The sequence below is a fragment of the Aotus nancymaae genome, unplaced genomic scaffold (genome assembly GCF_030222135.1).
Source record: "Aotus nancymaae isolate 86718 unplaced genomic scaffold, 86718_ANA_hifiasm-v0.15.2.pri h1tg000006l, whole genome shotgun sequence".
Classification (NCBI taxonomy): Eukaryota; Metazoa; Chordata; class Mammalia; order Primates; family Aotidae; genus Aotus; species Aotus nancymaae.
In genome coordinates this window covers 64,318,464-64,345,611 of record NW_026988417.1, presented here as the reverse complement: position 1 = coordinate 64,345,611, position 27,148 = coordinate 64,318,464, and the positions used below count along the sequence as shown (strand labels likewise).

The following is a 27,148-nucleotide window of genomic DNA, read 5'->3' as shown; positions in this document are numbered from 1 at the left end:
GTAATATCTTCAACAATAGGAAAGAAATACTGCTTCATGAACGAGAACAGGACACCATGTTAAGAAAAGGAAAAATTAAATAGGACTCTTGAATTTTTTTTAAATGGTTGAAGAAATTAAAAATACAAGGAACAGATAATAAAACTGACGTAATCTCCTAGAGCACAAAGCATAAAAACAAAAAGATGGGCCGGGCGCAGTGGCTCACACCTGTAATCCCAGCACTTAGGAGGCCCAGGCCAGTGGACTGCCTGAGGTCAGGAGTTTGAGACCACTCTGGCCAACATGGGGAAACCCCAACTCTACTGAAAATGCAAAAAATTAGCCAGGCGTGGTGGGTCATGCCTATAGTCCCAGCTACTTGGGAGGCTGAGACATGAGAATCACTTGAATGTGGCAGGCAGAGATTGCAGTGAGTCAAGATTACGCCACTGCACTCCAGCCTGGGTGACGGAGTAAGACTCCATCTCAAAAAAAAAAGATGAAAAAGGAGAAAAAAAAAAATTAAGGACCAGTCAAAAAGCCTAATATCCAAGATACAGAAAATACAGAAAGATAGAACATTTAATAAGAAAGTATTTTATCAATAAATCAGGATATTTTCCTAGAATTGAAAATGCTCTTTTAGACTAAAAGAGAATCTACAACAGTGCATCAAAACAGACCCACGCCAGAGGATGCCATTATGAATTTAGGAAAAGTTACAAAGATAAGACCTTAAAATAATCCAGAAAAAAAAGATCCTATACGAAAGATCAGAAAGCCAATAAAAAATTATTAGAGACCAGGCACGGTGGCTCACACTTGTAATATCAGCATTTTGGGAGGCTATGGCAGGAGAATCACCTGAAGACAGGAGTTTGAGACCAGCCTGGCCAACATGGTGAAACCCTGACTCTATTAAAAATACAAAAAAAAATTAGCTAAGCATGGTGGCAGGTGCCTATAATCTCAGCTACTTGGGAGGCTGACACAGAAGAGTCACTTGAACCTGCAAGGTAGAGACTGCAGTGAGCCGAGATCGCACCACTGCACTCCAGCCTGGGTGACAGAGCAAGACTCAGTCTCAAAAAAAAAAAAAAATTAATATTCTAGTACTTGGCTCAACTGTCCCCAGTGTTTACATAATATTTATATTGAGAAGTTGGCAGAATGGGGCCAGGCATGGTGGCTCACACTTGTAATCCCAGCACTTTGGGAGGCCAAGGTAGATGGATCACTTGAGGCCAGGAGTTTGAGACCAACTTGGCCATCATGGTGAAATTCTGTCTCTACTAAAAATACAAAAATTAGCTGGGCGTATGTGTTGCATACCTGTAATCCCAGCTACTCAGGAGGCTGAGGCAGGAGAATCACTTGAACCCAGGAGGCAGAGGTTGCAGTAAGCCAAGATCATGCCACTGCATTCCAGGCTGGGTGACAGAGCGAGATTCCACCTCAAAATAATACATACATACACACACATACATACATAAAAGAAGTTGGCAGAATGAGAAGTATGTATGTGGTATTTGCAAAATATTTTTTTCTTCTTTGTAGAGACAAGATCTTTGCCATGTTGGCCAGGCTGGTCTTGAACTCCTCCTGCCTTGGCCTCGGAAAGTGTTGGGATTACAGGCATGAGCCACTGGGCCCAGCCATATGTAGTGAGACAGGCATGAAATCCTTTTCCTCCACAATAATAATTCAATAATTAATGCCTAAAAATATAGAAATCAAGAAGTAACAAATAAACATGTTAGAGATGTGAAATTAAATTAAAAGTCAAAACAATCAGGTAAAAGACTTCAAAGTAGCTATATCTAAGAAACAGAAAAAGAGGAGTTATCTAAACTATGTACATGTAGAACACTGACAAAAATAAAAAGTCCTTTAAGTTTGAAAGCCTAACCAAAACCCAGTTTGAATGCTTAATCAAAACATGGTAATGAAATGAATTTTTTTTTTTTCTGAGACAGAGTCTTGCTCTGTTGTCAGGTGGCAGGCTGGAGTGCAGTGGCACGATCTCAGCTCACTGCAACCTCCGCCTTCCGGGTTCAAGCAATTCTCCTGCCTCAGCCTCCCGAGTAGCTGGGACTACAGGCACACACCACAACGTCCAGGTAATTTTTGTATTTTTAGTAGAGACGGGGTTTCACCATGTTGGCCAGAATGGTCTTGATCTCTTGACCTCGTGATTCGCCCGCCATAGCCTCCCAAAGTGCTGGGATTACAGGCATGAGCCACCATGCCCAGTCCATAAAATGGATTTTTACAGAAATGTTAGTAAACTGCTCTGTCTTTAAAACCTAAATACACTGTAAAATTGATATGGTTTGGTTTTGTTCCCCACCCAAATCTCTTGTCTTAGTGTTGGAGGAGGGGCCTGGTGGGAGGTAACTGGATCATGCGGATGGACACCCCCGACTTGCTGTTCTTGTGATAATGAGTTAGCTCTCCTGAGATCTGGTGGTTTCTAAGTGTGTTACACTTGCCCCTTTGTTCTCTCTCCTGCTTGCTTCCCCTTCACCCTTCTCCTATGATTGTAAGTTTCCTGAGGCCTCCCCAGCCATGCCTCCTTTACAGACTGTGGAATTTTGAGTCAATTAAACCTCTTTGTAAATTACCCAGTTTCAGGTATTTCTTCACAGCAGTGTGAGAATGAATTAATATAATAATATAGATATATGATCCAGCATTTTTACAGTATACCATAGATAGGTAAGTCAAAACCACCTATATAAATGGAGACTTCTCATCCTAATGGCATCCTAATTAGCTGGTAGCTGGTAGCTGGTAGCTGCTACTGCTATCATCCTCAGCACTATTATCAAAATTGTTTCGAAAACACCCACCTTAGAAACACTGCTACATTTAATCAATGTGATATACAAATGGCTCCTAAGGAAAACAAAAGCCAAAAACATGTATCATGTTACAATTTATAAAAGCAACATGCAGCATGGGGTAGTCAAAAAACAAAGACTACTGACTGGAATCCTATGGCCCTGGAATCACTCTGAAAATTTTTGGAATCACTCTGCAAATAAAATTTAAAAATTTTTATTTTATTTTATTTTTGAGATAGAGTCTCGCTCTGTTGCCCAGGCTGGAATGCAGTGGCGCAATCTTGGCTCACTGCAACCTCTGCCTCCCGAGTTCAAGTGATTCTCCTGCCTCAGCCTCCTGAGTAGTTGGTATTACAGGCGTGCGGCACCACACCCAGCTAATTTTTTGTATTTTTAGTAGAGACAGGGTGTCACTGTGCTAGCCAGGATGGTCTCAATCTCCTGACCTCATGATTCGCCTGCCTTGGCCTCCCAAAGTGCTGGGATTACAGGCGTGAGCCACTGCACCCAGCCAAATGGTATCTAAGGAATTGGGAAGGGGGCACAGGCTAGGGAAAAAGAACTGGCTCCTGAACTAAAGGAATGGGGGTGGGGAGGAGAAGAGCAGTCCAGCCAGAATAACAGGAATAGCATTTACAAAGGCAGAAAGACGGGGGAGCAAGGCAGGTTGAGAGAAATGCAAATAAAACCACTGAGCACTGTGGGGGAGGTAAGTTGGAGCAGGAAAACACAGATGAGGCTGGAGTGGTAAGCAAACATCTCAGGGAAGCTTTCTATGCCTTGGACTTTTGCAGACCACTTCCAGTCCATTCCTGCACCTGTCTGAAATGCCCAAGTGAACTGCAAGAAGGGGATGGACCAAAGGATTCCTGCCACTTCCCTTCCATATTAAAAACCATGATGCTAAAGTGGAACAGCAGTGGCAGCAATGCCAAGAACAAGCAGGCAGGGCCCCAAATACACACAATAAAAACAGCCTCTGACTAAAAACCAGAAGCACAATTCAGCAAAATTCTTACTTTTTTGAATAAGTGAACGTACTACACATATTTATAACAGTAGTGTTGAGAGCAATTTTTTTTAAAAAATCACTCCCAGGTTCAAGCGATTCTCCTGCCTCAGCCTCCCGAGTAGCTGGGATTACAGGCGCCTGGCTAATTTTTGTATTTTTAGTAGAGACAGGGTTTCAACATGTTGGCCAAGCAGGTCTCGAATTGCTGACCTCAAATGATCTACCCACCTCGGGTAGATTTTTGTATTTTTAGTAGAGACAGGGTTTCAACATGTTGGCCAAGCAGGTCTCGAATTGCTGACCTCAAATGATCTACCCACCTCGGCCTCCCAAAGTGCTGGGATTACAGGCATGAGCCACCGTGCCAAGCTGAGAGCAATTTTTTATTTATTTTTTCTTTATATTCCTAATTTTTTATGAACACAGACTGCAATTATTTCACACATACAACCAAAAAAGTTTGTATACTCAATGCAGTATCATGCAATGCAAGTGTCTTTAACCTTCATCAGCCAGTAGATTTGGAGCTAATCAGTTAAAAACAATCATGAAGGAGCACATCTGTGTAACATGCTGGTTTCCAGTATTAAGATTCTTGAGGACAGAGATCACATCTTATTTATTTCTAAACCCCTTTCTTTCTCCTCCCACCACCAGCAAGCACCTAACACTTTGCTTTTATACACAGGAGGTGTTCCATAAATGTTTATTTTATTATGCAATAATGCCATACATTTGTAAGATGGCTAAAAAAATTTGGAATGCAAGAACAGTTTATACACTGGGCTTCGGGATTTCATGAGCAAAGATAATGACAGTGTTTATATATGACTCTGGTTTATGAAAATCTTTCATATACATTCTGTCATTCAAGTCTCACATTAACCTAATGGAAGAAGCACTCCTTTCCCTCCAGTAGGCAGTGGCAATAGAAACTAAGAAATTAAGTTATCTGCCCAAGGTCACATAGCTAGTGACAGACCAAAAAGACTCTGAATCTCAGGTCTCCTCACTCATAGGCCTCTGTTCTCTCCCATGACAATCTACAGTAATTTATTTTAAAAAAAAAAAAAATGGCTGTAAGCCCAGTACTTGGGAGGCCAAGGTGGACAGACTGCTTGAGCCCAAGAGTTCAAGGCTAGCCTGGGAAACATGGCAAAAACCTGTCTCTACAAAAAATACAAAAATTAGCCAGGCATGGTGGCACACACTTATAGTACCAGCTATTCAGGAAGCAGAGGTGAAAGGATTGCTTGAGCCCAGGAGGTTGAGGTTGCAGTGAGCTGACATTGTACCACTGCATTGCAGCTTGGGTGACCAAGTGAAACCTTGTCATGCACACACACAAAAAAAAAAAAAAGAAAAGAAAATTATTCAAAACATATTTGCCAAGTAATGTCCTAATGTGCTGGGAAATAAAATGGTGGACAAACCCTCAGCCCAGGAGGAGAAAACTTTCAGTCCAGAAGGAGAAAAAAAGGCCTGAAACAAGAAAACAATTACAAGTATGAAAGGAGAGTAAGGGGATCTACATTGAGGTCCCTTTATTGGGAATCCCGCAAAGACAGAACTGATGTTACATTGAATCCCAAGAATTTTTCTTATTTACCTTACTTCAAACCATTTAAGTTAATATACAGGTATCCACCCAGTTACTGTCTAAAGCTTCTCAAACTTGGAAGGTGCTTTCAAATCACCTTGGGATCTTATTAAAATGCATTCTAATCCAATGATTAGGACCTGAAATCTTGCCTTTCGAACATACTCCTAGGTCTTGCCAAAGATCCACGCTTTGAGAAACTAAAGCAGACTTCTCGAGGATTATGGTTATGTAGAGACACTGATTCCCTCAGTCCTGAAAGTACCTTCTGTCACCAGAGGGCCAAAAGCAGTTGTTCTTCTGCTACATAAAATGACAGTGGTATTTTTTTTCCTTAATGTTAAATGATATTTTAAAAAGGCAAAGATATCATTAACAAGTATAGTTATCCCTAGACAACACCTTACAAATACATTCCCACTTAAAAAAAAGCTAAAATAATAGAACTCGCCAGGCATGGTGGCTGATGCCTATATTCCACCACTTTGGGAGGCCAAGGCAGGCAGATGAGGTCAGGAGTTCGAGACCAGCCTAGCCAACATGGTGAAACCCCCGTCTCTACTAAAAATACAAAAATTAGCTGGATGTGCCTGCAATCTCAGCTATTCGGGAGGCTGAGGCAGGAGAATCACTTGAACTCAGGAGAATCGCTAAAACCCAGGAGGCAGAGGTTGCAGTGAGCCTAGATTGTACCATTGCACTCCAGCCTGAGTGACAGAACAAGAATCAGTCTCAAAAAATAAAATAAAATAATAAATAGAGCTCAACTAAGGCAAATTTTAGTTCCCAAAGGTCTAGCTGTTTAAAATTGTAGCTTTATAGTATAGTTTGGTTCTAATTATAATTAGAAATATAATTTTTAAAAAATTTTGGTTCTTGATGGCTTGCTATTTTCCAAACGAAACATTGATGAGGATGACAAAGGATTGATTAAAAGGTTGAAGAGTCTAAGCCACTTTGGGAATTAAAGGGATGAAGAGTCTTAAGTCACCAGGAGCAGACCTCAAAATATTGCTGTGAATTGGTCTGTTGTTCACTGACTCAAAAGTATAATTTCTAAGAGTTGAAAATAAGACAACTGAATGTGGCAGGTATGGGGAAGGGTTAGTGAGAATGGAACCAGGCATATGTGAGCAAAAACTATAATCACAAGGAGTTTTTAAACAAAGAGCTATTTCAGTAGTTAAATCTAACACTACAGAGCTCTAGCAAACAAATAGATTCCCTAAATAGCAGAAGGGTTATGCTGTTGCTCATCTGTTTGAAACATGATCTCAAACACTAGAAAAGTCGCCTTAAAATACCTTTCCCCCTATTGTTTCTACTGAATTAGTCTTTATTTACAGTTATACATTTACACTAAGTTATACTGTTACCTATTTCTACAAAAGAAGATCTACATAAAAAATATTCTCCTAATACTCAATACTGTAATACAAAAACAACTACCAAGCTACTCTCATCAAATTTCAATTTAAGAACAACAAAAAGACTTAGGCAGAAAGACACAAGAGTAGCAATAAAAGAAAATTTGACTAGGCAAGGTAGCTCACACCTATAATCCCGGTAGTTTTGGAGGCTAAGGTGGGCAGGAGCTAAGAAACCAGCCTGGGAAACATGGCAAAACCTCATCTCTATCAAAAATACAAAAAATTAACCAGGCGTGGTGGTGCGTGCCTGTAGTCCCAGCTCCTCAGGAAGACTGCTTTAGCCAGGAAGTCAAGGCTGCAGTGAAATGGCTGTGCCACTACACTCCAGCCCTCCAGCCTGGGCAACAGAACAAAACTCTGTCCCAAAAAAGAAAAGTCAGCCTTTCCATTACAAATAGTAATAATGCTACCTGGATATCAGGCACTTAAAACTATGATAGGGTCTGGAGGCAGGGAACATAAGGAACTTCAGCTATGACAGGAAATATCGTCTCCACAGGGCATAGGCCAAATAAATAACTTTGTAACTCTTTCTAACTTTACTTCATCCTTTCCATTTACATAGGGCATACCTGAAGAAACTAACACCTCTGGAGGGTATTTAAACTTCCAAGAATTCTGTAACAAGGCCTTTGAGCCTCTATGCTCAGGTCTGCTCCCACACTGTGGATTTGATTTCAATAAATCAAATCTTCACTTGATTTCAATAAATCCCATCTTCACTTGATTTCAATAAATCCCTTCATTTCTTCCTTGCTTTGTCTGTGCATTTTGTGCAAATCTTTGTTCCAGATGCCAAGAACCTGGACACCTCCACCAGTGACATATTTTGGCGAGCCAGCCAAGAGGAAGAGGTAAGCCCAAAAGGATTTATTTTTCTCCTTTCTCCTTTTCCTTTCTGTTCCACACAGGGGAATCTCTCTCTCTCTCTTTTCCTTTCCAACTTGGGATGCTTAGTAGGCAGCCCCTAAACACGGAAACAACTACATGATTCTGGTCATGGCCAGTGAAACTAAGGGGTTTCCATGCAGAGAAGCTTAACCACCACTTCCCGGTTCACTTATGGAACCTGAGTCTTTTTCATTTTTTTTTCCTTTCTTTCTTTTTCAGTCTTTCAACAGCTGTTTATAATTGCCCTGCCCTGAAATGGGAAGGACCTTCTTTTTTATTTATTTATTTATTTTTACCTTTTCTATGTATGGTCTCTGATTCCTACGACACAGCTCAAAGAAGAAACACACGCTTCAGGAGACTTAAACCTTCTTTACTTATGCTAAATTACTCCCTTATCATACTCAACTCATTAAGGACAAAAAGGTTCCCCCAGCATCCAGCTCTTCTCATTAAAGTCCATGGCTATTCTTATAAAACTCATACTACTCTGGGAGGCCGAGGCGGGTGGATCACGAGGTCAAGAGATCGAGACCATCCTGGTCAACACGGTGAAACCCCGTCTCTACTAAAAATACAAAAAATTAGCTGGGCATGGTGGCGCATGCCTGTAATCCCAGCTACTCAGGAGGCTGAGGCAGGAGAATTGCCTGAACCCAGGAGGCGGAGGTTGCGGTGAGCCGAGATCGCACCATTGCACTCCAGCCTGGGTAACAAGAGCAAAACTCCGTCTCAAAAAAAAAAAAAAAACCTCATACTAGGCTCTGCAAGGGAAAACCTGCATGTGGCACCAGTGCCCACCTAAGGTCAGAGACGTCTGATACACTAAGATTGGACCCCATAGGAAGACACTCTGGGAGATCCTGTGGACTTCAGCCTCCCCAAAGAGGATGCTCTTGCAGAGTTTCTCAGGTCTGCTATTAAATCCTCCCTAAAATTTTCTCTCCCAGTTGCAATGCTGCTTGGCCCCAAAATTGTTTGGAGTCTGGAGCTTACTGTCTAATGGGAAAGTGGGATGGCGTTCCATGTATCCAGGCTTTTGTGCTGCAGTTCTAAGCAGGGGGCCTGATTAACATGTGACGTCTCCTTTGGTACTGTTTGGCACCAGTGCTCTTTGGAGTCTGAGGAGGTTTGGCCTTTAGTAATCCAACTGCCATGGAGACTGCTTTACCCAGAATTTTGGTTCACAACCTTCATTGGATTGTCTATTGGGGCAAAGTAAAACTGGCAAGCTTGTATTGCTATCTCATGGCTAAGGTTCCAAGCGATTGCATCTTCATTTGGGTGTGTGTATACATGTTTAGATGTATTTATTTGTATGTATACTTACTGTTATATGCTGTATCCACCAAAATTGGCTTATAAGGAAAAGAGTGCTCATAAATTAAGTAAGTCTAAGTAATTTTCCAGTTCACGTGACTTAAAGTATAGCTTTACTAAACAAACTAGCTTTAAAATTATTGGTGGAATAAAAATAGAAATGCCTCCAGAATTATCAGCATATATTTTGTCTGAATTTTACGTTTGTCTTTGCTAGATATTTTTAAATGTCAGTGTTAATTCAAGCCTGCCTCTCATTCTATTCAAAGTCTCACTGAGATAAATGCACATCCGATTGCTTCCTTTAGAAGGGCCAATAAGAAACTCAAAAGAATGCAACTGTTTGTCTCCCACCTACCTATTATTTGAAAGCCCCCAAAACCTCTCCCCACCTCAAGTTGTCCTGCCTTTCTGAACTGAACCAATGTTCATTTTACGTATGTTGGCTGAGCTCATGTCTCCCCTGTCAAAAGTAAAAATTAAGTACAACGAATGAGATAAATGTTTTAGGTAAACTTTTTGTGTAAATTAAAATCTTAAAGTTATTTTTGATGCTTATTTAATATCTGGGTCATCTTCAACTAAGAAATGGGGAAATACAACTAAGATATGGAGAAATACATTTCTAAAATTGTGGAATTGTTCTTATCACTAAATGCCCATCTCTGATAATTCAGGATTTCTTGCTTTTTAGGGTTTCCCTAAAGTATTAGGTTACTAAGGTTAACACATAATTCTGTATACAAAATGTGCCAGAAAAGGGTATTAGAGGAAGAAAGAATAATTTTCTCTAATTCAGAAGTTATCTAATAGTTCAAATTACAGATTTGTAAGGTTATTTATGAAACAATGCAGTAAGGAATCGTTAAGTAGTAGAGAAAGATGTGGAAAAAGTTTAAATAATAAAATATTCTTTAAAAACTGATAGAGAATTGGAGACATTAGGCTTATCAACATTTTCATAGTTAAAGCTCTTAGTCTTGATTAAAGTAAAATAAGAAGTATTGTAAAGAAATGTGGGCCAGGCTCGTGGCTCTGGCATGTAATCCCAGCACTTTGGGAGGCCTAGGCGGGCAGATCACGAGGTCAGGAGTTCCAGATCTGCCTGGCCAACATGGTGAAACCTCATCTCTACTAAAAATACAAAAATTAGCTGGGCATGGTCGCACACACCTGTAATCCCAGCTACCTGGGAGGCTGAGGCAAGAGATTGCATAAACCTAGGAGACAGAGGTGCAGTGAGTGAAGAGTGGAACTCCATCTCAAAAATAATAGGAGGAAGAGCTTAAATCAAATTTTTTGTCAGAAAAGTGAAAAACATAATATCTTTTATTTAGTTCATGTGAATTGAGTAATCTTTGGAAATAAGGATGATTTGAAAGATTACTGGTAAAATATAAATGTCTTCAAAATGTAAATATGTGGTCTAAATTATGTTCAAATATTAGGTTAGATGCTTTAGGGTCATAAACTGCTTCTTTGGCTTCTGAAAATAGTTTAACTTGCCTGCTTTCCAGCTAGGTATGGCCTGGGGACATTGGAGTCGGCTATGCCCCTAGCTATGACTATATATCAAACCTTATCAGAACATAACTTTCCAGGTTTTATATTAAAATGAAAATTGCTAAGAGATGCCATTATAATATGCAATTAAGACTACTAGAAACAGTTTTACGGCAGGTTCAGTGGCTCATGCCTGTAATACCGCCACTGGGAGGCCAAGGTGGGCAGATCACCTAACATCAGGAATTCAAGATCAGCCTGGCCAACATGAGGAAACCCTGTCTCTACTAAAACTACAAAAATTAGCTGGGCATGGTGGCACACATCTGTAGTCCTGGCTACTCAGGAGGCTGAGGAAGGAGAATCACTTGAATCTGGGAGGTGGAGGTTGCAGAGAGCCTAGATCGCACCACTACACTCTAGCCTAGGCGACAGAGCAAGACTCCATCTCAAAAAAGAAAAGAAAAAAAAAAAACACTTTTACATACAATGTGTGGAAGAACAGTATAATGTGGGGTTTTTTTGGTAAAAGGTTATAAAAGGTTTCACTTCTTTAAAATTTCTGAGTCATCATTTTGGCAAAATAAATAATTTATGGGGATCTGGAATTCCAAAATCAAACTTCAGTTTCAAATTTGTCTTTCCTAATACCTGGCTTTTTGGACAGATCAGAGGGCCCCTGAAAACATCTAGAAAAAAAGGTAAACAGGATTATTTGACATGTTTACATAAATGGGATTACCAAAATGATGTTCAATCTTCTTTAGGTTATATCTTTGTGAATCATATATGCTCCAAAATTGTATGGGATTTCTAAAATCCCAATGTCTAAGTATGGTTATTATGTTAAATTACTGTAAACCACAAAAATAACCACATTTCCTTGTATAAAGCTACTAGCCCAAGTAAAAAAAAAAAAATCAAGAAAATAGTTTGACCAATTTTCATTTTAAACTAACTGATACTGAAATAGTTTAAGATAGTTTATCATCAATGCTTCATCCCATATTCCTGGGAAAATAATTAAAGCTTCAGGTACATTTGGTCACCTGGTGGGCCATTTAAACATTTTATAAAGGGATTTCATTAAATTGTTATTTTCAATGCATGTTTTCTAGTTGTATAAAAGCTTTCCCATGCAAGAGGGCTGATGTTGTAAGAGTAGATTATGTTACAGTGTATTTTTAGCAGGTAGAGAAAGCTTTTTATGGTTTGGAGCTTCTGAAAACATCAGAGAAAGACTGTCCTTGCCATCCACACTACAACAAATCTTCGGGACCTTGAACTTCAGGTTCATAATCTCACAACCAAGAGGGTTCCCTCCATACTTCTGGAACTGTGCACCCATTGAAACCTTTGAGGTAAAGCTAACCAAGAAAAAGATGGCATCCTTGATGTGAATAGCTTTTCTCCAAGTTCACAGGTAAGGCCTGGGGACAACTTCTATTATCATGAAACTCTTATCTTTGAATGTTTTTCTTGCTTATGCCTCTATTAACAATAGAAGTGGAAAAGGGGTCTGTTATGTGCACTAATGGGGTGTACTTTTATTTTTGAAGGAGTTTGCAGCCCACCTTACACTTTGATAGATAAAAGATGAAGGTCCAATGTAGGTAAGAAACTTCAATGGTATATACGTTGCCTCATAATCAGTCAAAAACAAAACACTGGTTCACTCCTCTTATCCCACATCATGGGTTAAAGAAAACACTGCCAGGAGGGCTTTGCTCTTCCAAAAGGGCATCATTTGTTAGGTCCTTTTTCCGTGGTTTAAAATAAAAGAAGCAGTGATTAGAAATGTATCCCTCATAACAGAGTCTATAGCAAAGTCTACTGTAAAGGCTACAGTTACATAACAGACTTTAAATTCTCTTGTGAAAGTTATGGTAGAACTGGCTGAGCAGAGAAGTATCTGAGCAGCTGCTGGCACTTGTGGCCTATGGAGAAATACATTGAATAAAAATTATAGAAATTCAGTGGTAAGCCGGGTTCAGTGGCTCACGCCTGTAATCCCAGCAGTTTGGGAGCCCAAGGCGGGTGGATCACCTGAGGTCCAGGAGTTCAAGACCAGGCTGGCCAATATGATGAAACCGCATCTGCACTAAAAATACAATAAATTAGCCAAGCGTGATGGCACATGCTTTTAATCCCAGCTACTTGGGAGGCTGAGGCAGGAGAACTGCTTCAACCCGGGAGGCAGAAGTTGCAGTGAGCCGAGATCATGCCATTACACTCCAGCGTGGGCAACAGAGTGAGACTCTGCCTTAAAGGAAAAAAAAAGAAAGAAAGAAAGAAATTCAGTGATAGAAGATTAACAAAGAAATTGCTTAGTCAAGTGAGTAAACTCCATAGCTCATTCTTTGATCTATTCAATTTTAGGAGGTGTGTTTTATGGGGACCCTGGGTAAGGAACTCTTGGTATTATCCTCCCAATAGTCATAATAATAGTCGCCCTGCTGCACTGTATTCTCTGAAAGGTTTTAAATGCTTGCATGCAGCCATCTCTAGAATGTCATATGGTCTGTCTTCAACTGGAGCAACAAAGGCTGAAAGAAATGTGTGACCATGAGGACACCATAAGCTACAAATGATGTGCTGAGATCAGAAACCCAAAATAATGTAACTAAGAGTGACGCTAAGGCCCTAAATTTTGGTCACACTCTCACCTAAGTGAGAACCTGACCAAAAAGGGGAAATTTTTTAAACAAAATGCTGGGATGCCATTGTTTTGGACTAAGCTCATGCACTAGGCCCCAACAGACCAAACCAAACTAAAATAGAGTTGTTTGTGGCTTTACGGAAACACACAGATTCTAGAATAGACCAGGTTTTGTTTTTTCCCCTGCAAACTCTATAACAAACATTCCTGGCAGCATAGATATCTGCCCTCTGAAGTCCCCATTAAATCTTTTAAAAAAATTCATTTCTTCTTGCCTAGAGACATCAAGCTTCAGATGATCATGCAGCAAAGGTTCCAACTAGTTCCAGGTGAAGACACCACCCTGGCCATCAGGGAGCTACCACTAGAGAGAGCCTCCACTAGACAAAGCAGGGAGAGTTCCATGATCCCCAACAGGTAGGGATGACGCCCCAAGCCAGCATGAAACAGTTACAGAAAAAAAAGACCAACGGTCCCTCTGCCTCCCATTAAGATTTATGGGGATCATATCTCTCTTGGGCAGATGAGGTAGGAAAATAGGGTCTGGAGGCAGGGAACATAAGGCCGATTCACATTTCAGCTGTGACAGGAAATATCCTCTCCATGGGGTGTAGGCCAAATAAATAACTTTGTAACTTTACTTTATCCTCTCAATTTACATAGGGCACACCCAAAGTAACTAATGGAATCCCCTAGAAGGTATTTAAATACCCCAAAATTCTGTAACAGTGCTCTTGAGCCCCTATGCTCGGGCCTGCTCCCACACTGTGAAGTGTACGTTCATTTTCAATAAATCCCTTCATTCCTTCCTTGTTTTGTCTGTATGGTTTGTCCCATTCTTGTTCAAGATGCCAAGAACCTGGACATCCTCCACCAGTGACACTATTACCCAAATAATGCTTGTTTACCTTCACACTCCTGCTTTTAAGTTTTAACCTCCAAATATCAAAGTAGCACTAACATATACCATAACAAACCTATAGAAACTGGCTATGACTTAAATAATCATAAATGGTTTATAAAAAATAACAGCTGCTAGCAATTATCACTGTTGAGACAATGATAATAATCTAAGTATCACTGTTGCACATAAGTCCAAATAACTGAGCTAGGCTTTCTACATTCAATATCTCTAAACATCCCAACATTTCTGAAGTATTGATCCTAAACATAGGATTCATAGGAAAAAAATACATTACTGTCACATATGTACCACAAACAACTGAGTCCCAAACTGCTTTCATCCTTTATATTGCAATCAGGAGGGGCCCACTCAAGCCCCAAGGAGAGGAGCTGGGGCAGTAATAGCGACTGTACGACAGCTTGGGCCCAAGCCAGAGAGAGTGGCCAGATATGGTCAAGAGAACAGCTGTAGTACAGGGACTGAGCAAGTAAGTATCTGAGAATGACCAAAGTCAGGTTTCTCACTGACAACGAAGAAAAATATAGGAAAGGAGAAGGCTAGAATGTACCCTGTACCACTGGCTTGCAACTGAAGGTAGTGTTATGAATTCATTTAATATATACAGATAGATATAGATAAAAATATATGGATATAAATGAGTATCAATGAGAGTGCCTGGGAGCAGCAACACATATGTATTCAGCATACCTACACCTAGATTTTGGTTTCTAAATACTATTCTCCACTGAGCAAAACCATTGTCTTCAGATGAATGTCTATTTCCTGGACAGGGGCAGGAAAAGTACAAAATAAAAAAATATTTTGTTGTGCCAGGAAGTAAAGAAGTGCTCAAATGAGGATGGGAACAAGTTAAAGAGACACAGACGCCAACTCACTGAAGAACATGGGAATCCTTATATGTACACTGCCTTAGTCACTTTGGGCTGTTACAACAAAGTACCTTAGACTGGCTAATTTATAAGCAACAGAAATTTACTGCTCACAGTTAAAGAGGCTATATAGTTCAAGATCAAGACACCAGCGGATCTGGTGTGTGGTGAAGGCCACATAAATGTCACCTTCTATGTGTTCTCACATGGTAGAAGGGTATAGAGCTAACATGCTCCCTCACTCAGGCCTCTTTATCAGGGCACTAATACCATTACTGAGGGCCCTGCCCTCAAGACCTAATCACCATCCAAAGGTTCTATCTTCTAATACCATCACCTTGGTGATCGCTTTTAATAGGAATTTTAGAAGGATACAAACATGCAGATAACAGCACACACTGGTGTCAAAAAAAAAAAAAGAATAAATGAGAAGAATAAATTCCTCCTTACAGTAAAATTGACAACTAATAAATTTAGAAGCAATGACAGAATTAGCACTTTGGCAATCACCATAGTAACAATTTGACAAGAAACATCAATGAAAATTAAAACTAGTGGGTGAAAACAGAATGAGGAATGGGAGAGCTACATACTGTCAAAATATCTCCCCATAAAATATTAATAACAAAAAGAAAAAAAATAACCTTACAGTGGAGAATCCTGGTAAATGCACTAATCAAAGAATCAAAGTTACCACCACCACCAATGAACAAGTAGACACTGTGCATCTGATAAGATGCAGTAAGAAAATTGCTTATCACCTGAGCGCAGTGGCTCACACCTATAAACCCAGCACTTTGGGAGGCCTAGGTAGGAGGACTGCTTAAGCCCAGGAGTTTGAGACCAGCCCTGGCAACATGAGCTGTCTCTACAAAAAATTTAAAAATTAGCAGGGTATGGCGACACGCGCCTCTGGTCCCTGCTACTTGGGAGGCTGAGGTGGGAGGATTCCTTGAGCCTGAGAGGTAGAGGCTACAGTGAGCCATGATCACACAACAGCATTCCAGTCTAGTCAAGAGTGAGACTATCCCAAAACATACATACATACATACATATATACAAACATACAGGAGAAAAGAAAAACATACACTGCACCTGTGATATTCCTGCCTCAAATGCATAACTCAAATGTACAAGGAAACATCAGAGAAACTCAAAGGGAGGAACATCTACAAAATGACTAGTCTATAATCCTCAAAAATGTAAAGGTCATGAAAGTCAAGGAAAGACTGACAAACTATTTCAGTTTGAAAAACATAGGCTGGGCCCAGTGGCTCAAGTCTGTAATCCCAGCATTTTGGGAGGCCAAGGCTAGGTGGATTACTCGAGCCCAGGAGTTCAAGACAGGCCTAGGCAATATGGTGAAACCCCATCTCCACAAAAAAGTGATTAGCTGGGCATGGCAGAACATGCCTGTAGTCCCAGTTACTCAGGAGGCTAAGATGGAAAGATCGCTTGAGCCCAGGAAGTCGAGGTTGCAGTGAGCTGAGATGAGGCCATTGCACTCCAACCTGGGCAACAGAGCGAGACCCTGTAAAAAGAAAAGAAAAAAGGAAAACACTGCAGATATATAAGTGGATGCAATATATGATTCATGATTGGATCCTTCTGCTGAAGATGACAATGATAAAGCAACAGATCAAAGTGGGGTTTCTGGATAAGGAATACATGGAGGTTCCTTAAGGTGTTCTTTGCTACTTTTCTGGAAGTTGAAAAATGTTTCAAAATTAAAGGCCGGGCGTGGTGGCTCATGCTTGTAAGCCCAGCACTTTGGGAGGCTGAGGCAGGTAGATCACTTGAAGCCAGGAGTTGGTGACCAGACTGGCCAATACAGTGAAACCCTGTCTCTATTAAAGATGCAAAAATTAGCTGGGCATGGTGGCACACGCCTGTAGGTCCAAACTACTCAGGAGGTTGAGGCGGGAGAATCACTTGAACCTGGGAGGCAGAGGTTGCAGTGAGCCAAGATCACGCCATTGCACTCCAGCATGGGAGACAAGAGTGAGACCCTGTCTTAAAAAAAAAAAAAAAAGATGGTCTTAAGTTAGTTAATGTAAACCAAAAATGGAAACATAGAAAGAAAAGGAGAGATAAAGTTCTCTATAGGTCTCAGTTTGACATTCCTAACAGGTACAACTGTTTCATATTTTTCAAGTGACACGTAGCTATTTTGCCTCAATATTTCCTAATCAAATATATAGAGAAGTGCTACATGTATTAGACATGTGCTTTAACACGCTAGAAACCCCAAAAGTACAAAAACTGCAACTACACTTAGAGAAAGAAATCAATAATGGTAAAAGCAACCACATGACAATTATTTTGCACTCAGGTATGTGTAAAAAAAAAAAAAAAAAAAAAAAAAGCTATCTCATATCAGATGAGAAAAGTAAACTAAAGCCAGTCGGTACTGCAACTCCCAAAACTACAGTTCTCTCTGAAAAGATGACCATATTTACTTCTATGCCCCACATTCCCCTAAAAAATGCAACATATTAAAAAGAATAACATGTACTATACATAAGGATATAAAATATATATTATACAATGATTTATATTATCCTTAATATGTCATATTAAATTATATATACTTAATAACAAAAAGAAGAAAACAGAAAATAACCTTACAGTGGAGACTGTATTATAAGGTTATCCTTTTTTAGTGGGTTATCAGATAAAAAAACTGTAAGATAATACTTAGTCATCAGTCATTCAAAATGATGTTGTAGAATTCTATTCAGTGGCATAAAAAATTTACAAGTAAAAAATCTGGTCTATGTACAGTGGAAATCCATTTGTATATTTTTAAATACATAAAAACGGCCAGGCACCATGACTCACGTCTGTAATCCTAGCACTTTGGGAGGCCAAGATGGGCAGATTGCCTGAGCTCAGGAGTTCAAGACTAGCCTGGCCAACATGGTAAAACCCTGTCTCTACTAAAAAATACCAAAACAATCAGCCGGGCGTGGTGATGGGTGTCTGTAATCCCAGCTACACGGAAGGCTGAGGCTTGAGAATTGCTTGAACCCAGGAGGTGGAGGTTGCAGTGAGCGGAGACCATGCCACTGCACTCCAGTCTGGGCAACAAAGTGAAACTCTGTCTCAAAATAAAATAAAATAAAAACATACAAACAAAAATGCAATGAAAAAGGTTCAGAAGAAGTTATATCCCTAAATACAAACAATAGTTATCTCTGAAGGTGTGATTATGAGTGATCTTTATTTTTTTTCTCTTCCTACCAATACTTTGTGATTTCTCCAACATGTATATTATTTTTACACAAAAAATAAAGGTTAAAAATATCTGAATATTATATAAATTTAAAAGTTTCTATTTTCTCTTCTACTAATGTATTCTTAGTGAATCCTAGAAAAGAGTCCCAGCAGTATGAGATATGAGACAATAACATCTGGTAACATAAGACTTCTCTTAATAACAAGGCCTACTTGAATATCACCTTTAAGAAAAAAAACAGATATATATACACACATATATATACATATTAGTATGTATATATGTATATAGAGATGTGTGTATGTGTGTGAATATATATATAGTTTTGTTAATTATAAATAAAATAGTACAAGGCAGGATCAGCCGGGCATGATGGCTCACACCTGCAATCCCAGCCGGCGGACTGCTTGAGGCCAGGCATTCCAGACCCGTCCGGCCAACATGGTGAAACCTCATCTCTACTAAAAATACAAAAATTAGCTGGGCATGGTGGTGCACACCTGTAGTCCCAGCTACTTAGGAGGCTGAGCCAGGAGAATCACTTGACCCTGGGAGGCAGAGGTTGCAGTGAGCTGAGATCATGCCATTACACTGCAGTCTGGGTGACAGAGCAAGACTCTGTTTCAAAAAAAAAAAAAAAAGTCCAGGCCTGGTGGCTCATACCTGTAATCCCAGCACTCTGGGAGGCCGAGGTGGGCAGATCACCTGAGGTCAGGAGTTCGAGATCAGCCTGGTCAACATGGCAAAAACCCTGTCTATACTAAATACGCAAAAATTGGCCAGGCGTGGTGGTAGGCACCTGTAATCCCAGCTACTCGGGAGGCTGAGGCAGGGAGAATTGCTTGAACCCGGGAGGCGGAGGTTGCAGTGAGCCGAGACTGTACCACTGCACTCCAGCCTGGGCAGCAGAGCAAGACTCTGTCTCCAAAAAAAAAAAGTATAAGACAGGATCTCTGGATCTAGACTTCCAGGACTCAAATTCCAGCTACACTATTTACTGGCTACATGATTTTGATAAAATTATGTAACCTCTCTGTGCTAGTTTCCTCATCTGTAAAATGGGATTCCTGCTAGTCATTGAACTGAGTTAACTATTTAAAACACTTTGTCCCTGGCACATAGTAAACACTCAGTAAACTATTATTTTTATTTTTGTTTAATTATTTTTTTATTTTTAGACACAGGGTCTTGCTCAGTTGCCCAAGCTAGAGTGTAATGGCGAAAGCATAGCTCACTGTAACTCAAATTGGTTCAAGCCATCCTCGTGCCTCAGTCTCCCAACGTGCTGGGATTATAGGCATAAGCTACCACACCCAACCTATTTGATTATTCTTTTAAAAATTGTTAACTTTATTTTAAAATTGAGGCTGCTGAAGCATTAACATCGGTTAAATCACTTGCCTGAAAACAAGATGCTGGCTTTTGCAGTCTGGGGGAAAAGTGAGGGACAGAGAGAGGGAGACAGAGACAAATGCATATAAACATAGCAGTATCATGAGTCTCTTTTCCTAAATTACTAATCTTTTTTTTTTTTTTTGAGACAAAGTCTCACCCTGTCGCCCAGGCTAAAATGCCATGGTGTGATCTCGGCTCACGGCAACCTCCGCCTCCCAGGTTCAAACAATTCTCCTGCCTCAGCCTCCCAAGTAGCTGGGATCATAGGCGCCCACCACCATGCCCAGCTATTTTTTGTATTTTTAGTAAAGACAGGGTTTCACCATGTTGGCCAGGCTGGTCTCGAACTCTTGACCTCATGATTCACCCACCTCAGCCTCCCAGAAGTGCTGTTAAATTGCTAATCTTAAGAATTACAAATGGAAGATACCTAGCACAGTGCTCAGTATTTCCTTCCTTTCTTCCTGCCTTTCCCAATCCATCTGTTTCTTCCTGTCAGCTTTTGTTGACATCCAAAAAAAAAAAAGAAAGAAAGAAGAAACAGACCTGGTTTAGTCATTCACATTCCCAAACCACCTTTCCTATAGACTTTCATTTATAAGTAGTGAATGTAGTAGCATGCACCTATAATCCCAGCTACTCTGGAGGCTGAGGTGGGAGGACAGCTTGAGCCTAGGAGTTTGAGGCCAGGCTGGGCAACATAGTAAGACCCAGTCTCTTTTAATTATTTTTTAAGAAAGTCTCACTCTGGCACCCAGGCTGGAGTGCGGTAGTGCTATCTTGACTCACTGCAACGTCTGCCTTCTGGGTTCAAGCAATCCACCCACTTTAGCCTCGAGAGCAGCTGAATGCCACTACACCTAGCTAATTTTTTTGGTAGAGATGGGGCTTTTGCCATGTTGCCCAAACTGCTCTCAAACTCCTGGGCTCAAGGTTCCAGCCCATCAGCCTTCCAAAGTGCTGAGGTTATAGGTGTGAGCCAACGCCCTTGGCTGACCCTGTCTCTTAACAAGAAAAAGTTAAACTAAATGTACTTCTTTTAACTCCATTCCAAATAAATAGCGCGTACATTAGGAAATTACACTTTGCTCTTTTTCAAGTCAATTTTTTTTTTTTGCAGAATTCCATTAGTCGAAAGATACCCATAACTTAAAAATGCTATAAACTTAGAGAACGTGCTATATACTTTTTGAATGATTATTTAGAACTCACTTTTATCCTCAATTTCCCTTTTATATGCATATCAGGAAAGAAAAACTCCTAAGTCAATAGACCTGAGTTCCAATTGTACCCAGGTCAATAATTAGGCCATCAACCTTAAGTTGGTGATTTTTGCCTCTTTAGCAAAAAAGAGTTAAGTAGGCCATGTTACTAATAGATCCCTGCTAGCTCCAAAATTCTATGGCCTCTTGCACAAACATAAAAGTGAACAATTTTCACAGGCAATTTCTTGACTCAAAAATGTGTGCTCTGACCGTAATCTCCCATTTCCCCTTGTCCTCTTAGAGAGCTCCTGTTCAGCTTCCATTAACCCCACTTCTTTCATGAAACCTTCCTAAAGACTAAGTACAACAAATTGCTCCACATACTTTGGGCCCCCGTGATTGTATTGCATCTATTGTAGACGACTATATACCGTCTACCATCTCTGGAGTCTCATATCTTCCTCAATGTCTGGCACACAGCAGGTGCTAAGGATGTGTTTAAAAGATTTGAGTCCACAAAGTTAAATGAAGTTCCTGTCAAGTTTCCGTATCTACTATGAGAGTTTAGCTTAATCTGAAAACACATAGAGGCCAACCTGCAGCACAACCAAAACTCGGTCCCAGCCAGACCCACATATGCAATGCAAATTTATCCTGAGCATTTGTATAAAAGGGACACAAAGGTATCATTCCTGCAGATGATCTGGGCACCCACTCTGGGGATTATCCTAATCTGTCTCAACTCCCTATCCAAAAATTTCTATTCCCTGCTCTTTTTTGTTCCATGGCACTTAGGACTTTCTGCCATACTACATGATTTACTGATGTTTAGTATTTACAGACACTTACCAAAACATAAGCCCCACTAATGTAGGGATTTATGTCTCTTTTGTCACAAATGGTACCCAGCATTAGTGCCTGGCACAGTGAATTTTTTTTTTTTTTTTTTTTGAGATTGTCTCATTCTGTCTTCCAGGCTGCGGTGCAGTGGCACAACATTGGCCCACTGCAACATCCACCTCCCAGATTCAAGTGATTCTCCTACTCAGCCTCCCGTGTAGCTGGGATTACAGGCGTCCACCACCACGCCTGGCTAATTTTTGTATTTTTAGTGGACATGGGGTTTCAACATGTTGGAGGCTGGTCTCAAACTCCTCCACCACCAAAGGGTTGGGATTACAGGCCTGAGCCACTACACCGTGCAACTGGCCTTTTTTTAAAGACAGGGTCTCACTCTCTTTTGGCCAGGCTGTAGTGCAGTGGCATGATTATGTCTCACTACAGCCTCAACCTCTTCAATATCCTCAGGCTGAGATGACCCTTCCACCTCAGTCCCCAGAGTAGCTGGCAATACAGGTGCAATTTTTGTATTTCTGGGGGTAGAGACAGAGTTTCGCCATGTTGTCCAGGCTGCTGTCGAACTCAGGGCTCAAGTGATCTGCCCACTTCAGCCTCCCAAACTGTTGGGATTACAGGCAGGAGCCACTGTGCCCAGCCCACAGTGTATCTTTTAAAAATTAGTAATAATTATTTCCTTCTATCTTAGAGCCCTCAAGAGTCATGAGTCACCACCTTCATAACCCTATCTTGCACTGCCTTTATTTCCTCTGCTCCATCCACTGATAGTAGGCTTCCCAGTAAACTTCCAAGAACTGGAGGAAAATATTTGTATTTAACTCCTAAGCTGTAACTCTTTCCTTCTCTGCTCAGTTGTTGGTACAGAAATAGTATTCAGATGGCCAGGTGCGATGGCTCACACCTGTAATCTCAGCACACTGGAAGGCCAAGATGAGTGGACTGTTTGAGCCCAGGAGAGCAGCCTGGACAACATGGCAAAACCCTGACTCTACCAAAAAAAAAAAAAAAAAAAAAAAAACTAGCCAGGCATAGTGGCGCATACCTGTAGCACCAGCTACTTGAGGTGGGGAGGGGGTCTGAGGTGGGAGGATCACCTGAGCCTGGGAGGTCAAGGCTGCAGTTAGCTGTAATCACGCCACTGCACTCCATCCTGGGCAACGAAGTGAGATACTGTCTCAAAAAAAAAAAAAAAAAAAAAACAAACAGTATTCAGATAGCTATACCAAATAACAAATAGATGAAATAACCAAAGCTTTGTTCTTTCACTTCCAATAATAATCATTTCTAAGTGGTGTTCACTTTAGATTTTAAACTGATGGTGGACAAAGACCAAAACTGAAAATTTTTTTTTTTCAAAACTGAAAATGTTGAATTAACTTTTCTGATTGTGCCCCAAATAGTGCAAATGCTCTAAGGTGCTATATACATTAGTCACAGCAAGATTTCTTTTGTAGCTAATAACCTTCAGGAGAAATGAACTAATCCACCACATTTCTGAATCTATTAAACACTGAGCCATGTAAAAATAGGACACTGTTGTATTTGTATTCAAAAAATAGCATCAGAACCTTCTCTATCCCCTAGTTTCAGCCAAATATGGCTCTTCCCTGCTTTAACCTTTTTTTTTTTTTTTTTAGATGGAGTCTTGCTGTCTCCAGGCTGGAGTGCAGTGGCGGGATCTCGGCTCAATGTAACCTCCACCTCCCAGGTTCAAGCGATTCTCCTGTCTCAGCCCACCCAGTAGCTAGGACTACAGGCGTGTGCCACCACGACCAGCGAATTTTTGTATTTTTAGTAGAGACGGGGTTTCACCATATTGGTCAGGCTGGTCTTCAACTCCTGACTTCGTGTTCCACCAGTCTCCACCTAGGAAAGTGCTGGGATTACAGGCTAGAGCCACCGCACCCAGCTTTGCTTTAACCAATTTAGCTTATTAGACACAAGCCCATCAGCAGTAGTCATGGACATCATCTACAGTGCTATTTTGAATATAGCTTCTAAATTCTTGAAAAAACCAAACATTAGCAATGTAAAATTAAGCTCAAGATGAGAGAAGATTCAAGCTGAGATGCTTGAATACGGTGATTAGAACTAAAATAGGAAACTGCCCAGGCATGGTGGCTCACACCTGTAATCCCAGCACTTTGGGAGATTGAGGCGGGCAGATCATTTGAGATGGGCAGATCACTTGAGGTCAGGAGTTCGAGACCAGTCTGGCCAACAAGGTGAAACCCCATCTCTACTAAAAATACAAAAATTAGCCGGGCGTGGTGGCGCAGGTCTGTAGTCCCAACTACTTAGGAGGTAGGAGAATCGCTTGAACCCGGTAGGCGGAGGCTGCAGTGACCCAAGATCGCGCCACTGCACACTCCAGCGTGGGTTACAGAGCGGAGATTCCATCTCAAAAAAAAAAAAAAAAGAAGAAGAACTAAAATAGGAAACAAAGACTTTTTTATAAAGTCACCCAGTCCTGTCATCTAGCCCTATGCCAATCTGACAGACTCAGAATCAACTTCTAGGATGAGCCTAAGAAATTCCCTTTCAGAGTTTAAACGTTTTAGGCAAGTTGACACAAGCCAGGTCTCCTATACATATTGCAAACAGTAAGTCTGCCCTGAGGCTTCTGTGATTGTTCAGTTTTGCTTAAACACCCTAAAAAGAATATTCTAGATGTGAGCATGTGAAAAGGGTGAATTAAGTTCTCAGCATTCAGACGTCAATGTAACGACTGAAAATTATTGGGCAGGGAAAGAAGAGAAATCTTAACAAAATAATCTTTAAATGCTAATTTCTCCACAACAGTAAAAGAGTGTACGGGGTGAGTTTCAACCTCCGAGTTTTTAAATTAGTTTTCTAAACACAGACTAAACATGGAATAGGTGCATCACAACGAAGCCTTCAAGAGTTACTCCTCAGGGTGTAACCCCTGTTTTCAGAGCACCTAAGGCTTATCTACTGCCTCCATATCCACATCCGGCCATCCCATCCTTCTGCCCTTCCCACTCCACGTTCCCCCCACTCGTCTGGAACAAACGATAAGCACGTGAAATAACGACCAGCACTAAATATGACGCCAAAGTTGACATTTACAAATGATTTTCAAAACAGCTCCCCAGTGGACCTCATCAACTAGGCGGGGCACACTATGCAAAACCTATTTGCTGGTGGTCTAAAAGATAAAACCTGTCTTCCTCAGGGAGGAAGGGCGCCTCGAGGAAGCAAGGGGGCGACTCCAGACCCCTTTCCTGAGGACCCCAGTCTGTGTCCAGCGGATTCAGACCCGCAAGCAGCCTTGTTTCAGTGTTAAATGTACAGAACTTGTCGTCCCAATTTCCCAGCCCTAAGACCGGAGGGGAAGTTAAAAGGGTCCTGGGGTGACGGAGGAAAATACGACAGTCTATCGTCTGTGCTTGGGACCCAGAAAAGAGCAATGGACAGCCGAGACGGAGCCATTCGACCGGGCACAGGTTGGAGCCATTCACCGGGAGAGTGGGAGCTATCCACGAGAAGCGCGCAAGCAAGCCCGGGAATGCGAGCGAAAGCAGAGGTGGGGGTGATGGAGGAATCCAGACTCTTGCCCCGGGGTGTGCCGGGGGGAAAGAGCCTCCTCAGGGCTGGAGGAGCCCATGCGTACTCGAAGCCCGCTGGGGAGGCGGCGGTTAGGCAGTTCAAGCGCTCCGCGCAGTCCCGGGGCCCCGCTTGGTGGTGACGCCGGGCCCGGGCAGCGCGGGGCCAGGAGAGTCGGGACGAGGGCGGGCGGCAGGCGGCGGGCGGGGGCCCAGGTCCACCCGAACAAAGCCGGCGCGTGCGGGGCCTGGCTACTCACAACAAGAAGCTCATGTCGGCCGCGGCGCGGTTTGCAGACTCAGCGGTCGCGAGGCCTCGGATAGGCGTCGGCCAGAAAAGAAGAGGAAAGGCTAATAGAACAGGAGACGAGGAGGAGGAGGAGGAGGTGTGGAACTCCGGCTGCTCGGTGGCCGCAACTAGTTCGGCTCAGCCAGTTCCAATGGCAGGCGGAGGGGGCGGAAGTGGGTAGCGCTCGGCTTGAATCACTTCAGGGAGGGGAAGGAAAGGGAGGCGGGGCAGGGCTACAGGCTCCCAGCGCGGCCCTCCCCAGCTCCCGGCCGCCCCCACCTCGCGAGCTCTCGCGATAGCGGTGCAAGCTCACCCCTCTGGCTGCAGCCCGGGGTCCCTCACCTTCTGGTCCCTTACCTCCTGGTCCCTTCTGCTGCCAGGGACCAAGCCCAGCGTATGGGCCGGCGCTACCCGGCTCGCCTGTCCACCTGGTTAGGGGTCGTGGCCGAGCGCTCGGAGGCTCTCCGCTGGGCTCCAGACGTCAAGGAGGAAAGGGGTTTCAGGCCCGGGATGTCAGGGTCGCGCAGTGAGGGATGGAACTACCACCGCAGTTAGGCCGAGTGAGTGCCCGTCCAAGGGCGGTGAAAGGTGATGGCATCTTTCTCTGCTAGCACTTAAAAAAACAGGAGGGAGTTTCATCTGGTTGGAACGACTTAGAAGAAAAGGACCAAATGGGTTTTCAAGTTCTCTGTCATTTTATGATCATATTTTTAAACCCTGAATTAGGGAAGGTCAGAGTCCATCACTACCTGAACAGGCAAGCCAGGCTGTCATCAGCAGCTGGGAAAGGTCAGAGGGAAAGATCAGAGTCCATCACTACCTGAACAAGCAAGCCAGGCTGTCATCAGCAGCTGGGAAAAGTGAGCCAGCCAAGGAGGAGAGCAGAGCTCGGTTCACCACGAAGCCCAGTATGGTAGGCTGGTCATCGGTGTAACCACTTAGGGAGCCAAAGTTTGTAAGCACTCTGATGCATCCTAGAAGCTAGAAGCCATTCAGACCCGCTTACAGAGAGACTTTCATTCTCACAGGGTTATGGGGCCCAGGGCAAGCCTTTATATTCTGTTTAAGAATACTTCACATACCTTGAATATGTCACCACAGCATTACCAATTTAGGGGGGAAATATGGGTACCCAAGAGATGTCCATGTTCTTTACTCACAACACCCATCAAATCCACATGGAAGTTATCAAAGAATCTGAGCAAAACAAATCATGTGCAGATATTAGCTCACCTTTGGCTTATTCCAAAGGCAGAATACTCTTGAAGTAGGTACAGATATAAAATTTATTATACTGCATTTGTGCACTATTATTTGGCACATTGTTAAAGTGGTAAAAAATATATTTTTTAATAGAAGAAAATATGGGAATCTTGCACTGAAATCTTGCCCTATCTCAGGAACAGCAGAAGGTACTGGAATGGGAAGACTTACAGGCTCAAAAGATTACCAGATCAGGATAAATAGCTAGTGCATACAGACGTTAATACCTAGGTGATAGGTTGATAGCTGCAGCAAACTACCATGGCACACATTTACCTATGTAACAAACCTACACAT

The 27,148-nt window shown here is 41.9% G+C and overlaps 1 protein-coding gene and 1 long non-coding RNA gene across 3 annotated transcripts in view; one reads left to right on the top strand and one right to left on the bottom strand.

The window, feature by feature from the left end:
* Positions 1–25,743, bottom strand: part of MOB1B (MOB kinase activator 1B) — a 78,090-nt gene extending 52,347 nt beyond the window's left edge. The window contains exon 1 of one of the 2 annotated variants that reach the window (XM_064367754.1): positions 25,560–25,743. In XM_064367754.1, coding sequence (XP_064223824.1) covers positions 25,560–25,573 — 14 coding nt within the window. In that variant the 5' untranslated portion in view covers positions 25,574–25,743. The remainder of the gene's footprint in view (positions 1–25,559) is intronic. The other variant, XM_012464431.2, reaches the window with a different exon arrangement.
* LOC105725401 (uncharacterized) lies at positions 11,809–14,051 on the top strand. Its single transcript, XR_010339199.1, has 2 exons — positions 11,809–12,007; positions 12,144–14,051. It is a non-coding gene; the product is annotated as an uncharacterized LOC105725401 (long non-coding RNA).
* Positions 25,744–27,148: the final 1,405 nt, after the last annotated feature.